The 14,484-nt window shown below is 47.0% G+C and overlaps 5 protein-coding genes across 5 annotated transcripts; 4 read left to right on the plus strand and 1 right to left on the minus strand.

Moving 5' to 3' along the window:
• The first annotated feature begins 1,554 nt into the window (after window positions 1-1,554).
• Window positions 1,555-3,511, plus strand: F4812DRAFT_405027 (vacuolar import and degradation protein-domain-containing protein). The gene is made up of 4 exons (XM_047932274.1): window positions 1,555-2,317; window positions 2,419-2,569; window positions 2,732-3,089; window positions 3,306-3,511. The coding sequence occupies exons 1-4, from the start codon at window positions 1,787-1,789 to the stop codon at window positions 3,370-3,372; spliced, it is 1,107 nt and encodes a 368-aa protein (XP_047789995.1). The 5' UTR covers window positions 1,555-1,786; the 3' UTR covers window positions 3,373-3,511.
• Window positions 3,512-3,587: 76 nt separating this feature from the next.
• On the minus strand, window positions 3,588-4,761 carry F4812DRAFT_404955 (Mago nashi protein). Its single transcript, XM_047932273.1, has 4 exons — window positions 4,637-4,761; window positions 4,512-4,549; window positions 4,022-4,383; window positions 3,588-3,946 (listed from the first exon to the last, which is right to left on the minus strand). The coding sequence occupies exons 1-4, from the start codon at window positions 4,672-4,674 to the stop codon at window positions 3,803-3,805; spliced, it is 582 nt and encodes a 193-aa protein (XP_047789996.1). The 5' UTR covers window positions 4,675-4,761; the 3' UTR covers window positions 3,588-3,802.
• Window positions 4,762-5,187: 426 nt separating this feature from the next.
• Window positions 5,188-9,158, plus strand: F4812DRAFT_430489 (Coatomer, beta subunit). Its single transcript, XM_047934358.1, has 4 exons — window positions 5,188-5,951; window positions 6,033-6,453; window positions 6,510-8,511; window positions 8,576-9,158. Exons 1-4 carry the CDS (start codon window positions 5,647-5,649, stop codon window positions 8,725-8,727), a joined length of 2,880 nt encoding a protein of 959 aa, XP_047789997.1. The 5' UTR covers window positions 5,188-5,646; the 3' UTR covers window positions 8,728-9,158.
• Window positions 9,159-10,918: 1,760 nt separating this feature from the next.
• F4812DRAFT_405123 (uncharacterized protein) lies at window positions 10,919-11,650 on the plus strand. Its single transcript, XM_047932275.1, has 3 exons — window positions 10,919-11,151; window positions 11,209-11,240; window positions 11,331-11,650. Exons 1-3 carry the CDS (start codon window positions 11,048-11,050, stop codon window positions 11,564-11,566), a joined length of 372 nt encoding a protein of 123 aa, XP_047789998.1. The 5' UTR covers window positions 10,919-11,047; the 3' UTR covers window positions 11,567-11,650.
• A 699-nt stretch (window positions 11,651-12,349) lies between these two features.
• On the plus strand, window positions 12,350-14,297 carry F4812DRAFT_430495 (uncharacterized protein). The gene is made up of 5 exons (XM_047934359.1): window positions 12,350-12,811; window positions 12,896-12,952; window positions 13,033-13,079; window positions 13,190-13,388; window positions 13,591-14,297. Exons 1-5 carry the CDS (start codon window positions 12,581-12,583, stop codon window positions 13,936-13,938), a joined length of 882 nt encoding a protein of 293 aa, XP_047789999.1. The 5' UTR covers window positions 12,350-12,580; the 3' UTR covers window positions 13,939-14,297.
• Window positions 14,298-14,484: the final 187 nt, after the last annotated feature.

Consider the following 14,484-nt stretch of genomic DNA (forward strand, 5'->3'; position numbering starts at 1 on the left):
GTACCTTAGGTAATAGCACAAGCAGCGCAGTTCCAGTTATACTCAGGTAGATAGGGTATCCACTGCTCCCGCCCAACCCGCTGAGCACAGCTCTTTTTGTATCTTCACGTGGTTATTTAAGTGGAGGTTGGCGGCATACGTGTACCGTGGCATTATAGAACCGAATATGCAGCCACGAGACGCGCCGTGACTTGTTTGGTGAGCCTTAGGTTAGGAGGTACCTTTGGAAGAAAGTTGTAAATTGTAAGTCTAGGTAAGTATTGTACATTGCTGAGAGAAAAGTTGAATTCTAGGACTTTCAAGGGTACCGTCTAATTAAGCTTCTCTACGTAATATTTGGATGACGCCATCGTGTTATTTTAGTCAGTGCTGTCAGAATTATAGATATCCATCCTAGCTGCCTACCTAGGTAGATACTTTGTAAGCTGTCTCCCGTATTCCGACATGCATGGCGTGTTCATCTATGCAGCACATGGCACATGATGTTTAAGACACGCATTAGGCAGGGCTCTAGATAAAGAAAGCCATCGGAAATTGAATGAGCATGAGCATTCCTATTTCCTATTTCCTATTTTCTATTTGACAACATTCCGGATGCAAACTTGGGATAGCCCAAGGTTATGGTTTTGTTAATTGAACATTAACTAACCTATACTTAAGTAGGTACCTAGATGTACTGTATCTGGGTGGTTAGTATTATCGCCTCGCTTCTTTTGACACCTACTGAATACTGTGATTTTCCTATTAGTATTACTTACATATGTACTGTAAGCAGCCACATTGATACACAAGTTTTCTTTAGCCCAATCTAATAATCCATCTTGATAGTCGGGTAATATTCCGTAATATGTAGTTCTCGGCTTCAAGAGGTTGGCTGACGATTGATTAGGTATAGTGTAAGACTGTTCCTGGTTTTCTAGAAAATCCTGTTCGGCTTTATTCCCATCGTACGGTCGAAACCTTATCGGCTCTGCTTATCTCTCTCTTTCTTACATACGCATCCGTACCTAGAGCGAGTACCTAACCGTACCTAACCGTACCTACCTAGGTACCTAGACCTACATAGGAAGCTGGAAGTCCAGGTGCTTCCTGCCCATGTGCTTCCTGTTCCCAAACGCATCAAAGCTTACATATGCGCACTTCATGCGGTGAAGGTTACCAAGACCAAGGGCTATACTACGGGTCTAATAATAGGCTTACCGCCCCTGTCTACCCTAGCTATTGGGTCCTTATTCTTTCCCCACCCCCAGACCTTCAAGGCTATTGCTCCAAGCCTCCAACAACTCACTGTAGCACTACTAGCAACTACGAGCACTACTAGCAGCACTTCTGTAAACTTCCATGCTACCTGCAATCCTGTCACTAACGGCTTTACCTAAAGTTCTTACGACCCTTTTTTCTTTCTTTTGACATTTAGCAACCTCTCTCCCCAATCCTCTTCTTTGCTCGTGCTAACCAACTTTTTTTAAAACCTATTCCATTGAAATCACGAGATACTTCCTTTTTCCTTTCTCATTTTCCTTTTCGGCGCGGCTTCTCAACTTTTCCCATTATTTATTACTTAGCTTATTCTTGCATTAATTTATTTGTACATTTATTTGGTTTCAGTTAATACAGCGCATACCTCAGCGTAAGGCTTCATTGTTCAACCCTTACGCGCAAGCCCTCGCGTTGTCACTCGAGACATCTCACTTTGAAGGGGGAGACAAAGAATCGCCACCCTCACACTCACACGCACACTTACACGCCCATCACCCATCATATATCATCTCACAGCGTCGACAGTATGCCTACACCGTCAAGCAATCCACCTCCGGAACTGCCTCCGAGAACGCATAGTTCATCATGCCCCGATCCCGAAGAAGCACATCGATTTACGGGCAGTAGTTGGCGACCTGAACAAGATGGACTTGAGATGAACATTGATAGTCCAGAAACATCATCAGCCTCTCCTGAACCAGTCAGCGCACCACTTTCCACCAATGCTCAACACGACATTTTAGACTCGCGATCAGCCACAGAATCTCCTGGGCCAGAATTAATGAGTCGCACCGAACCCACACTTTCTCCTGACCGCTCCGGCACTCTCTCCCAGATTACCACGTCAGCTCATAAGCCCACAGACGAGGAACATGATGCATTGGCTAGAAACGACTTCGATGCGCCATCAAGAGTGCAAAGATCTAGTGGCAATTATGATGTTGCAACCTCCATCGGCGCGGACGGTGAGAAGTTAGAATACGGCGCGATGTCGAGTCGGTCGCAGGAAGGGGATATTTATGCGCCATCAATGGGATATGACTACACTAATATTCGAGTAAGTTTGTATGCCCCTTATTTATGTATTTTTGTTAGCGATGATAATACATGATGTATTCCCGTTGCTGAAGCACCATGCATTTGCTAACTCTGCTCAAGATAATACCGACGTCACCCTCGTCCTTCCTACGACCCGGCAGCAAATTCCATGGTACGCAGCAATCGGAACGACAAGTATACGATGTGCAAGTGGAAATCAAGTATATCGATTTGCGGGAGTCATTCCTCTGCGGGTTTCTCAGAATCCAAGGTTCGTCTTTACCAATCCACCAACCCCATTCTCAACCAATCTTCCTCGTTTCATTGGGTTTATATTTTTGTACCAATCGCCGTGATGTGGCGTATCAACCCCCTCAACTTTCCGAACTATAGGACTTGGACTGTATATGCTAATGCAAGGTGCATCCCTTAGGCTTGACGGAAGATAATCCGACACTGACGACGTATTTCGAAGGCGAGATCATCGGCAGCAAGTATGGCTTCATCACGAAGCATGCAGGCTGGGGTGCGACGGACAAGATCGATCTGAGTCACTGGAGCAAGTTCACGGCATTCCGACAATATGCCAAACAAGTACGCAAGGGACCCGTTACCATTCCAAACTTGGCTCAACGGGAAAACATCTTCATGCGTTGGAAGGAACATTTCCTCGTTCCTGACCATCGAGTCCGCACGATCAACGGAGCCAGCTTCGAAGGCTTCTACTATATCTGTTTCAATCAGAAAGAAGGGAGCGTCAGTGGTATATATTTCCACTCAAAGAGCGAGAAGTATGTTTATGTTTTCCTTCTTTTCCCCGTCTTTGTTATATTCAATACCTATCCTGCTTCATATATCCACATACATACCTTACATGTACGCGTTGATATGCATAAAATATCGTGTCTTATCTTGCTTTTGTCCCACATCTATTACCACTCAGGCCACGACCAACAGAGACGTATTATTAAGAGTATTGTTGCTAATATGACTGGTTACCATTGTAGATTCCAACAGTTAGAGCTTAAGCACGTAGAAGACAGAGGGTGCTTTGGCGCTGTGGAGTTTCGATAGCCGTGTGGGATTTGTTTTCTCTTATATGGAATGAACGATTACACAGTTGATGCCCGACAGTGGACGCCAGAATAGCATACGGTACGGCCACTCGCTCGAATAGTAGTAGTAAGTAATTTTTTGGCAAAGCGAAGGAAATCATAGGGAATGGTGTTAGCTGGCATCTCCATTTTCATAAGGCAAATATGGGGGAGTACGGAACTCGATATTGAGCATAGCCCAGCGCAGAGGTCTGGGTCCTGGTCTCGTTCTCCTTTTTAACGGGAGGCATCACATCATGTTCACGACAGACAGGAATAGTGCAGCATTTCACAACTTCGCGGTAAGGGGGTATATTGTTAAGGGGTTCGGAGGGAAATGTCGTACTACTCTATGTATACATAATGATGATCATAAGCTCGCACCTGTGCGCCATATCCGTCTTAGCCCTTCAAGAGATGGGCTTGATCTTAAAATGAAGTGATGTCAAGCTGAATACGAGAGCCTTTAAGTCCTGTACTAGGTAGTAGAATACCCTTAAGCCTTCGGGATCTGCTGATTCCGTCACATCGATTAGGGAACCAATCTTGGCTGTCTGCATTTGGTATTAGCGTTCACTGTTCCACGATAGTATGTCAAGAGAGTGAAGACAAAAAGCAAGTTTACTCGCCTCGAATGATATGTGATCATTGCCCATGCGAATCTCCAACTCCTGCCTGCCATCCTTGTTCTTCTGCGGCCATTTGGCATCGTCTTCCTTCATGATCTCGCTCGACTTGACAATGCGCTTGATCTCATCCACCACTATTGAACTGACGCACACTGTATTCATCGTTAGCCCAATATCTTCTCGCTGCTTCGGGTTGGTTGCCCCGCGGGAGAGAGAAAGAGCAACTCGTTCGTGGAATGTATAATAAGAGATAGGTGCTGACATACTCTCTTTTCGGATCAGACTGTCATTTCGGTAGTTGGAGTTGTTCGCGTATCGAGCTACCGCGCTTCGACCGTCTCCTACTACTCTGAAGTCGAACTCTGCGAGGCTGATCAGCTTCCTCTTCCAACCCACATCGGTGCTTGATTAGGTCACAGATATATATGTATATGTATATATGGGCGAAGGATGGGCGAAGGATGGGCGTGGGAATCGTGGGTAAGCGTACCGAGAAATTCATGACCGAAACGACCCGAGTGGCCTGAACTGTAGAGATCAATTAGCTTCAAGCTTTATTTATTTATTTATTTATTTATGTATTTATTTATGTATTTATTTGCAGCTCGTACTTACTAGTATCGTAGGTAGAATGTCTCACCGGAAGAAGCCATGTCGGTGTTTTTTTTTAATTATGACGGTTGAAAGGTATTAGAGAGTTGTACGAGTATAGAAAGATAAAGGATGTACGGTCTTAGATTTTAACTTTGTAGCTAATGGATTTATTAATGACGGAGGTAACACCCGCGTTCTGAAGGGTGTCGCTATCTTAGGTAACTTTAGCCTTGCTTAATGTTGCGACGAGGCTTCACTGGACGACGGCTTGGCGCGGGCAGGTCTAGAAAGTTTCGGCGGGGCAGGGGGAGGGAAGCTAGGTACGGCAACATGTGCGTGGGGAAGTATATCAGTTACATACCACATGAGTTTAGAGGTACGATGTTTGCGTAAGCCACAAACACGGATCCACCCTTCATGTAGTTGAGGCTGGCACCTGTAAGCTAACCTGCGCTAACCTGCACTTTTGAAACTTCACCTGGCTAATGTTCGGGCAACGGATTATTTAATTCAACTTTGCATAACAACCAATCAGCTTGCCTTATTCACTTTAGAACCCATCCCATTGTGCAGCCATTTCAGGAGGGACAGATTTCTATGTGTAGGTACCTAGGTACTCCCAGCTTTGGACATTTGGATTTTGGGGCCAGCCTGGACGGATTTCAATTCCAATCATCACCAAAACTCCATAACAGCATCACCGCCCGTTCATCTTTCCTCGACCCCAGCAAATTTCAACTGGGATGCATGTTCGCATTGACCTCGTTAAACCACCTCTTTAACTGCTGGGACGGCTCTTTTAATTGTTCAATTCTACTTCAGCCTTGTGTATCTAACGAATCTCACACCATCCCTCGAGCCTTTCGAAGCCGTTATTCTCCCGACACGACCCTCCAATATAATACCTGAACTTGGTCTACCTAACCCAAGATTGATCTGGCCCTCCTCGTTCCGCGTTGGTCTATCTACATACATCCTAATATATCTGTTCGTGTCCACCACGTCGGCGTAAGCCGCAACAATTATTCAACATGGCGACTTTCCTCGAAAACGCATATAGCTTAGTCCACCAGGACAATGCTGCAGATGTCCCATCCATGTCAGATCTGCGCATGCAGCTGGAAAAGGGTACGGATGAGACAAAGGTCGACACCATGAAGCGCATCTTAACTATCATGTTGAATGGAGACCCTATGCCTCAGCTCCTTATGCACATTATCCGATTCGTCATGCCTTCAAAATATAAGCCCTTGAAGAAACTATTATATTTTTACTACGAGATCTGCCCCAAGCTCGACTCCTCCGGCAAACTGAAGCAGGAGATGATTCTTGTTTGGTAAGTGCAGAAAGAAATAGCTATACTTACCTTAGGTTAGGTAGGCATACAGGATTCGCTTGCTGACAGCTTTGGACTTAGCAATGGCATTAGAAATGATCTTCAGCACCCGAACGAATACATCAGGGGAAATACGTTACGATTCCTTTGCAAGCTACGAGAACCAGAGCTTATCGAACCCCTATTATCCTCTGCTCGGGCTTGCCTTGAGCACCGCCACGCCTACGTCCGAAAGAACGCAGTCTTTGCCATCTCTTCCATCTTCTTACATTCACCATCCCTCATCCCGGACGCCTCCGAGCTGATCGCTACTTTCCTCGAGGGAGAGAGCGATGCTACTTGCAAGCGCAATGCTTTCTCTGCTCTGGCTAGCATTGACCACGAGAAGGCCCTAGTATACCTGAGCTCCGTTTTTGAAGGCATTCCGAACGCCGAGGAGTTGTTACAGTTGGTGGAGCTAGAGTTCATTCGAAAAGATGCAGTTCAGAACCCTCAGCACAAGGTAAACTAGCCAAGCCCAGACTTTAAGTTGGTGAGCTTATCCACTAATAATTGTAGGCTCGTTACTTAAGACTCATCTTCGATCTATTGGAGGCCGGAGCTTCGACGGTCGTCTACGAAGCTGCTTCGTCTTTAACAGCGTTAACTAGCAACCCGGTTGCGGTAAAGGCGGCAGCGGCTAAATTTATCGAACTCAGCATAAAGGAAGCCGATAACAATGTGAAACTCATCGTTCTTGATCGGGTTGACCAGCTACGACAGAAGAACGAGGGCGTACTCGACGATCTAGTGATGGAGATTCTACGTGCGCTATCTAGTCCCGACATCGACGTCCGACGAAAGGCCCTCAGCATCGCGCTGGAGATGGTGTCGAGCAAGAATGTGGAAGAGGTCATCTTACTACTCAAGAAGGAGCTGTCTAAGACTGTTGATCAGGAATACGAGAAGAACGCCGAATACCGACAGCTCCTCATCCACTCCATTCACCAATGTGCCATCAAGTTTTCGGAAGTTGCAGCCAGCGTTGTCGATCTACTTATGGACTTCATTGCCGACTTCAGCAATTCCTCCGCTGTCGACGTCATTAGCTTTGTCAAGGAAGTGGTGGAGAAGTTCCCAAAGCTTCGGCCATCTATTGTCTCCCGACTAGTTGAGACTCTCAGCGAAGTGAGAGCAGGCAAAGTTTACCGTGGGATTATCTGGATTATCGGCGAGTATTCTCTGGAAGAGAAAGATATCCGTGATGCCTGGAAGAGTATACGCGCAAGTCTAGGAGAGATACCTATCCTTGCTTCCGAGCAGCGACTATTGGACAATGTAGACGGCGATGAAGAGAAGGAAAAGGAGCAGGTTAACGGTCACTCCAAGTCGGCAGCACCGTCAGGCTCGAGAAGAGTCCTTGCCGACGGCACGTACGCTACTGAGACAGCCCTTACTAGCAGCTCGGCAGCGGCCGCCAAACTAGAAGCTGTCAAGGCTGCTCAGAAGCCTCCACTACGCCAGCTCATCCTCGAAGGCGACTATTACCTGGCTGCTGTTCTTTCGGCAACCCTTACCAAGCTGGTCATGCGGCATTCCGAGATCTCTTCGGACAAGGCCCGAACGAACGCCCTCAGGGCCGAAGCTATGCTGATTATGATTTCTATCATTCGCGTCGGTCAGTCGCAATTCGTCAAGGCTCCCATCGACGAAGATTCCGTTGACAGGATAATGTCCTGTGTTCGGTCGTTGGCGGAGTTCTCCGAGAGGAAAGAATTGGAAACAGTATTCCTCGACGATACGCGGAAGGCTTTCCGTGCTATGGTCCAAGTCGAAGAAAAGAAGCGGGCGGCAAAGGCTGCTTTCGAAAAGGCCAAGACTGCTGTTCAAGTTGACGACGTCGTTCAGATTAGACAGCTATCTAAGAAGAACGTAGCAGACGGTGCTGACGAGATCGAGCTTGACCTCGAGAGGGCTACTGGTGGAGAGGCCGTATCAGAAGACCTTACATCGAAACTAAGCCGCGTCGTTCAGCTTACCGGTTTCTCCGATCCTGTATACGCCGAGGCATATGTTAACGTACATCAGTTCGACATTGTCTTGGATGTTCTTCTGGTCAACCAAACGACCGAGACGCTCCAGAATCTGTCTGTTGAGTTCGCTACTCTAGGTGACCTCAAGGTTGTCGAACGACCCACTACGCAGAACCTTGGCCCGCACGACTTCCATAATGTGCAGTGTACTATTAAAGTCTCATCGACAGATACGGGAGTCATATTTGGTAACGTGGTGTACGACGGAGCCCACAGCACCGACACCAATGTTGTTATTCTCAATGACCTGCACGTCGACATCATGGACTACATCCAGCCCGCCACATGTACCGAGACTCAGTTCCGCACGATGTGGACGGAATTCGAGTGGGAGAACAAGGTCAACATCAACAGCAAGGCCAAGAGCCTCCGCGAATTCCTGGAGCAACTAATGGCTTGCACGAATATGAACTGCCTAACGCCGGAAGCCAGCATGAAGGGCGATTGTCAATTCCTGAGCGCCAACCTATATGCCAAGAGCGTATTTGGTAAGTCTTTACTATCAGCTAGTCATGATTTATTAGTTGGTTACCAACTACTAACGATTTGCAGGCGAGGATGCTCTGGCAAACTTGAGTATCGAAAAGGAAGGCGAAGATGGGCCAATCACAGGTTTCGTCCGCATAAGAAGCAGATCACAAGGACTGGCCCTAAGCCTGGGTTCCCTCAAGGGCCTGAACAAGATCGGTACGGCGGCTGCTTGATGAGGCAGGAATTTTTAGGAGTATATAATTTTCAGCGCAGTCCAATTCCCGTCTCGAAACGGTAAACTCGCAGGTAGTCGTTAATGACCTGACGAAGGGGGGGCGGCTTTTGGGAGGCTAAAACGATAGAGAGTAATGATATCCAAGATGAGATTCTGATGTCGTAAGTGGAACGAATTGCTCGTGTCGAGATAGCACGGACCAAAAAGCAAAACAAAAATCGAGGTGCTGGAAGACCTCGGGCTATGAATTAGACAAATGCGAATTATTCTTTTACGAATCACGTATCGCTTTGAGTATCGAGTTCTATAGCGTCTTAGATATGCAGTACTATGCGAGCCCGGGATTAATTGGTACCTCTCATCCTACGTAGTGATAGGTTAGATACCTACCTCGTTGGGTATCTATTATTTACAATCCTGATATTACTTACCTTACTTACTTGCTGCATCTCGGCATCGTCTGTGCTGTTTGCTTCAAGTGATATTGGTGCCACGAAGCTTACGACCGTAAGTACCTCAGGTAAGGTAAGCTACCCGGCACCGACCACCAGATATAAAGGAGGCATAAAATGTAGATCGACACAGGTTTGCCAAGTATGTACCTCATGTATATCGCTCGTACTGTGTTGTGCCAACCACGACCAAGGTTCCATTGCGTTGTGGAACCTCGACTGGCGGTCTTTTAAAACGGTCGCTTGCTGCTTGTCAAACGACCAAGCCCTTCATCGACGGGCTTGGATAGATACCTGATAGGTGCATTGATAACTGCCAAGGTATACATATACGTGTGTTACTAGACTGACGCTTGTGGCATCCGGATTAGGAAGAATGCTTCCATCGCGAAGCTAACCTACCTAACTAACGGTCTGGGGGAGGGGACATGTAATGTACAAGTGGCCAATCGCTCAGCTCGGCACATGCATATAGACCTAGTGGCTTATTACTCGAGTTGGGAACGGGCGTCTCGTCTCGTCACTTGCAGGACGGGATAGGTATGTCGTTATTAGACGTGAGGTGAGTGAGATCTGGCTGGTAGGGGGTGTAGATGATAGGGGGGTATAGGAAATATTGATGACTGGTATATGGATATGGATATGAATATGAATACAATGCTGCCGTGTTTCAACCCAGGATGCACAACCAATGTCATACGTCTAGCGGTTCGGGATTTCTATTTTCGAGCTAACCAAGTTCAAAACATGTTTCTTTAGAAGATCTCGAGAGATATCTAGTGTTTTATCTGTTTCGTCTCGTTAAAAGCAAGCGTATGATCAACTGCCGGGTTATGTTTATATTACCTAGTATGGATTTGAAGTCGGCCGAGGCTTCAGGGGGAAACCATCTAAACGGAGTAGGTGAATAGTCCATAAAAAAAATAAAAAGGCCTAAAACCTCGGCCTGTCCCGGTAAGGCGGCACCCCCCTAGTCCTTGTTAGACTTGTGTCGAGTTTATTCTCCATTCCCCCCTTAAACCATAACAAAAACTTTAACCACGATATTCCCAAATCATCTACCGCATAATCTAATATATTTGTATTTTTTGTTACATAGCGTGGTTTTATCACTTTGGAGAAGAAGGTATAAAATGCTTGTGATGACCCCACGATCACACGACATTGCATATGCGCCTCGTTAATCCTCTCCCCGCTTTCCCTTACCCTTCGCCTCCCCCCCATGTTCCATCTTTCGATCTACCCGCCCTACTACGTACTTCTAATACCCTCTTAATATCTAGAGTTAAAAAAAAGTGGTCTAGCCCATATATTTCATGCGTCACATCGACCCATCTCGGCTCATACCCGTACCATTTCGCTCGCGCTGTCCTTTCGAATCTGACGGTACAATCAGCGAAAAAGGCATGATTTTGGGTACCGGCACCAGAAGCCTCTTCTGGTTGAAGCCCGGTTAAGATCGCTGGCACCTCAGGAGACGCAGCATATCTTGGAGTATTTATACCGGGTGTAAAACCCATCTGTGCCTGCCAAGGAACTGAGCCTAAGTTATTCCTATATTTCATCCGTAGCTGCTTCTGTGTTGCCTCTATTTTAGAATTTATATATATTAAAGTTGTCCTGTTCCTTTCTAAGTTAGGCGGAGCTTTTGTCACTACCTGATCAACTCCCATCCCAACTCCAACTCCAACTTCGTCTCGTCGAAACGGTAATACTACCTACCTACCTACCTAGGTACCTACTTTAAAGTAAACCCGTCTCGATAAACCTATATCCTACCCACCTGTTACTCGTCTGCTCTTGTGTGCTCTTGTCTTCGATCCCGTAGGTGCCCTGCAGCGCTTCCGAATAGCATACCATATCAAAATGCCTGCCAACTTCAACGCACCACGACCTTTCTCGGCCGCGTCGCCTGTCTACCCGCACTACCTCCCAGCTCTACACAAGTCAGGACGTGTCGAGAGGACGATGTAAGTACAAGCAAACCCTATCATCACACGTCGATATGTGTTAACAATAACCTCTAGTGCTACTGCAACAATCGCAGCCGTAGGAATTGGTTAGTATACCTACCTACCTACCTATTATAACATCCAACCCCATGGTTGACACCGGCTAACACTTAACACCCCTTCCCCCCTCGGTAAAGGATACGGCCTAGCAAAATACAAAGCCGTCAAGTCCGAGAAGTGGCAGCAGGAACACCACGTCCAACAGGAACAGCTGTTCCGCAGCGCCGAGGCCATCCCGGCCACTGTACCGATACCCGTGCCCACGGCGGAGGCGCGCCGAAATGAGGCTCTGGAGAAGGCGTACGGCGAACGTTCGAGCCTTAGCGAACTCGAAGCTGCCGTCGCGGCATATGAGTCGCGGCGGAAGGACTAATAAATAAACACACTCACTATATGCGCGCGCGCGTGTTTGTTTTTTTGGTCTCGGGTATTTGGGGGGAGGGGGTATGAGAGAATATTCTCTCCCTTCGGCGTATATCATCATCATTATCAACTCTACGAGTACGATTAGCGGGCGTCTGGGCAGGTTATATCAGGTTCTATGCTATTGAGTTCTACGACGGAGTTTCGGAGGTCGCAAAAAGAAAGACATGAGCTATTATCGGCTTGTAAGGTCGAAGTTTTTTTTGTCGCAAAAAGCAGGGTTATTATTATATACATAGGTATCCCCTATGAGGCTCGCCTTGAGCTGGCGCCTTTGGCGTTCATGTCGTAGGCTGCGATCGGTAGTAATTCACCTACAACGTTCTACTACGCTTTTTTTTGTCTTGTGCGCTTTGAGTCCAAGACGACAGGTTGGATATTAAGTACAAGTAACCTAATGTGCTTAATAACTCCTGCAATGCAAGTTTCCAAGATGTGGAAGTATGTAAGTAAGTGGATAGTGTGTCAACTATCAACCAACCATATGATGATGCTTTCATGATCCATACCCTAGCATGTACCTCTTCTAGAAGATGGCCCGAATAAGCCGTCTTGAGGTAAATCCTGGGACCTGGCTGCTAGGTCAATAGAACTTCAAACGTGACATTAAACCGTTACCCAAAATACAATATGAAGGGGATATACATTACTCATTCCAAATGAGATTCATACGTTGAGGCGTAATCCAAAATTGAAATCACCGCACGACCTTTATTATTTGTCCAAGTTTTAACGGGCCGAGTAATTTGGGCTTAAAACTCACCTTGACTGAAGGAGATATTCCCATTCGCAGGACAGGAATCCGTGATTAATAACCATTGACTCTTACGAACTCATCTAATCTTTCTTTTCCGACTTCGCTCTCGTTTATTTCCGTGTTATATATATCTAATTCACTCATTCTCAACAACGTTCCAACTTTAGATGAGAACCAGGTAACTACCTAAGACAAAGTATCACCACTATGGCTGAGAACGAGCCCACCAAGAAGTATCGCGGCAACTGCCATTGCACCACATACGTTTTCGAAGTCGAGCTTCCGGAGAACATCAAAACCGGGCTGCAGGCTAATTGCAGCTACTCTTACAAAAAGGGTGGCATTTATCTAAGCCCGAACGATAGCGACGACATCGAATTCGTCAAAGGCGACCCGGCTACGTTGTCGAACTATACCTTTGGTGGTGTGAAATACCAGGTAAGTTATAGAGCGTGGAAGGATTTTCAAGAGGAGAAATATATAAAGTAAGGAGCTTCCTAACTGCTAACACTTTGTTCGTAGTTCTGTCCGACATGCAGCGTTCTGCTGTTCCGTATCGACACAAAAATATACGTGAATGCAAGTTTATATATATCAAATCCGCTTCGAATCTCTTAATACCTACCTAAACATGGCGCTTCCTATTAATGCAGCTTTAGATACGAGTGCTCCAGCAGATTAAAATATGGGATATAGACACAAAACCGTTAGTTAATAATCCAACTCTAGCCCCCCCAAGAGATAACAGGAGAAGAAAAAACATAGTTAAGACTACCTAAACTAGCTAACACGCATCATCTTTTCCCCCTCGGTCAGCCTTGACGAAGAAGCGACGCCACCGCCCTGGACTCCACCCGAGTTCACCGGTCCGGAGCCTCCGGCCGAAATCGAGGGCGCGAGGATATACACGGGGAGCTGTCACTGCGGGGCCGTCACGCTGGCTGTGAAGTCGAAGCCTATCGACGGCACGTACGACGGCCTCGTTATAGAATGCGACTGCAGCATCTGTACCCGCGTAAGTTGCCTTTTCTTAGGTACCTGCTCTTCACCTTTGATTTATTGTAGCATCACTTCCACTCAACATACCTAAGTCAAATCTTCTCTCTCTCTCTCTCGCAGACTTATCCACAAATCATCATCATCATCATCACACAACTACTAACCTCTTCTCCCCTCCCCTCCCCCCTCCTTTCTCCCAGGGGGAGGGGTCTCTCCAGAACGCCTACTGCTGGATCTACCCGTCCAAAGCGCAAGTCTGCATCGTGGCTACAACCTCGGAAGGGACGGGGATGGGGTACTACTCATTCGGGGGCGGGGTGTGGCGCAAGTCGTTCTGCCGGACGTGCGGGGTGTCCCTGCACAACCGGATCGAGGACTACACGCCGGAGCGGATCGAGCGGGAGCTGCCCGCCGAGCAGCGCCGGTGGGCGCGCGACCACCTCGACTGGTCGCCCGTCAACCTGCGCGTGCTGGACGGCGTCGACATCGCCGCGCTGGGGATCACGCGGGTCGAGGGGTCGGCGAGGTCTGGGCCGCCGAAGCCGGGTGGGTATGTGGATCCGTGAGAGCGTCTGGGGGGTAGGAGGTAGGGGGTTAGGTGTGTGTGTTTTGAGAGGGGTGGTATTTTGAATATGGTTGGTGTAGGAGGTGTGCTAGAATAGGATACACCTTGATGAGAGAGGTCTGTAGGTAGGTATCTTCTCTATGGTGTATATTAATTAAGCACGGCATAATAGTCTTACGACTATTACGTTTAATATATGACACCTAGGTCATTATGTAGGAAGGTCCTCTCTCATATAATACTCTTGACTCTCAGCGCGTAATGTTGATATATCCTCAAGAGAACAATCTCGCTTATCTTACAATACCTTTTGAATTAAGATCATTGGGATATAGGTAATGTATTAATCTTATATAACCAGAATTCGCCTTGACAACGCGAATTACCAAAACGACTTCAGCGTGGAGCTTTTATTGGCAAGCTGGGGAAACGTGTGATTCGTCAAAAGCTGAGTCTTTAGGTCGGATTAGGCAAGTCTTAGAGTTCCGTACCAAGCTAGGTACCTCTTAGGTACGGGAAATATGTACGTAAGTACTACCTATACCCC

The sequence above is a fragment of the Daldinia caldariorum genome (assembly GCF_022478825.1).
Source record: "Daldinia caldariorum strain CBS 122874 unplaced genomic scaffold F4812scaffold_9, whole genome shotgun sequence".
Taxonomy (NCBI): Eukaryota; Fungi; Ascomycota; class Sordariomycetes; order Xylariales; family Hypoxylaceae; genus Daldinia; species Daldinia caldariorum.

Bases quoted from the DNA above. Each gene is read 5' to 3' on its own strand.
- F4812DRAFT_404955 (XM_047932273.1), bottom strand. From the start codon at position 4,674: ATGGCTTCTTCCGGTGAGACATTCTACCTACGATACTA. The intron at 4,384-4,511 runs GTACGCTTACCC...TCAGCCTCGCAG, and splicing joins TTTCGGTCATGAATTTCTCG to AGTTCGACTTCAGAGTAGTA. The intron at 3,947-4,021 runs GCGAGTAAACTT...TACCAAATGCAG, and splicing joins ATGATCACATATCATTCGAG to ACAGCCAAGATTGGTTCCCT.
- F4812DRAFT_405027 (XM_047932274.1), top strand. From the start codon at position 1,787: ATGCCTACACCGTCAAGCAATCCACCTCCGGAACTGCCTCCGAGAACG. The intron at 2,318-2,418 runs GTAAGTTTGTAT...ACTCTGCTCAAG, and splicing joins ATGACTACACTAATATTCGA to ATAATACCGACGTCACCCTC. The intron at 3,090-3,305 runs GTATGTTTATGT...TTACCATTGTAG, and splicing joins TTCCACTCAAAGAGCGAGAA to ATTCCAACAGTTAGAGCTTA.
- F4812DRAFT_430495 (XM_047934359.1), top strand. From the start codon at position 12,581: ATGGCTGAGAACGAGCCCACCAAGAAGTATCGCGGCAACTGCCATTGC. The intron at 12,953-13,032 runs GCAAGTTTATAT...ATGCAGCTTTAG, and splicing joins ACACAAAAATATACGTGAAT to ATACGAGTGCTCCAGCAGAT. The intron at 13,080-13,189 runs GTTAGTTAATAA...CCCCTCGGTCAG, and splicing joins TGGGATATAGACACAAAACC to CCTTGACGAAGAAGCGACGC.
- F4812DRAFT_405123 (XM_047932275.1), top strand. From the start codon at position 11,048: ATGCCTGCCAACTTCAACGCACCACGACCTTTCTCGGCCGCGTCGCCT. The intron at 11,152-11,208 runs GTAAGTACAAGC...AATAACCTCTAG, and splicing joins GGACGTGTCGAGAGGACGAT to TGCTACTGCAACAATCGCAG. The intron at 11,241-11,330 runs GTTAGTATACCT...CCCTCGGTAAAG, and splicing joins AATCGCAGCCGTAGGAATTG to GATACGGCCTAGCAAAATAC.
- F4812DRAFT_430489 (XM_047934358.1), top strand. From the start codon at position 5,647: ATGGCGACTTTCCTCGAAAACGCATATAGCTTAGTCCACCAGGACAAT. The intron at 6,454-6,509 runs GTAAACTAGCCA...TAATAATTGTAG, and splicing joins TTCAGAACCCTCAGCACAAG to GCTCGTTACTTAAGACTCAT. The intron at 8,512-8,575 runs GTAAGTCTTTAC...AACGATTTGCAG, and splicing joins ATATGCCAAGAGCGTATTTG to GCGAGGATGCTCTGGCAAAC.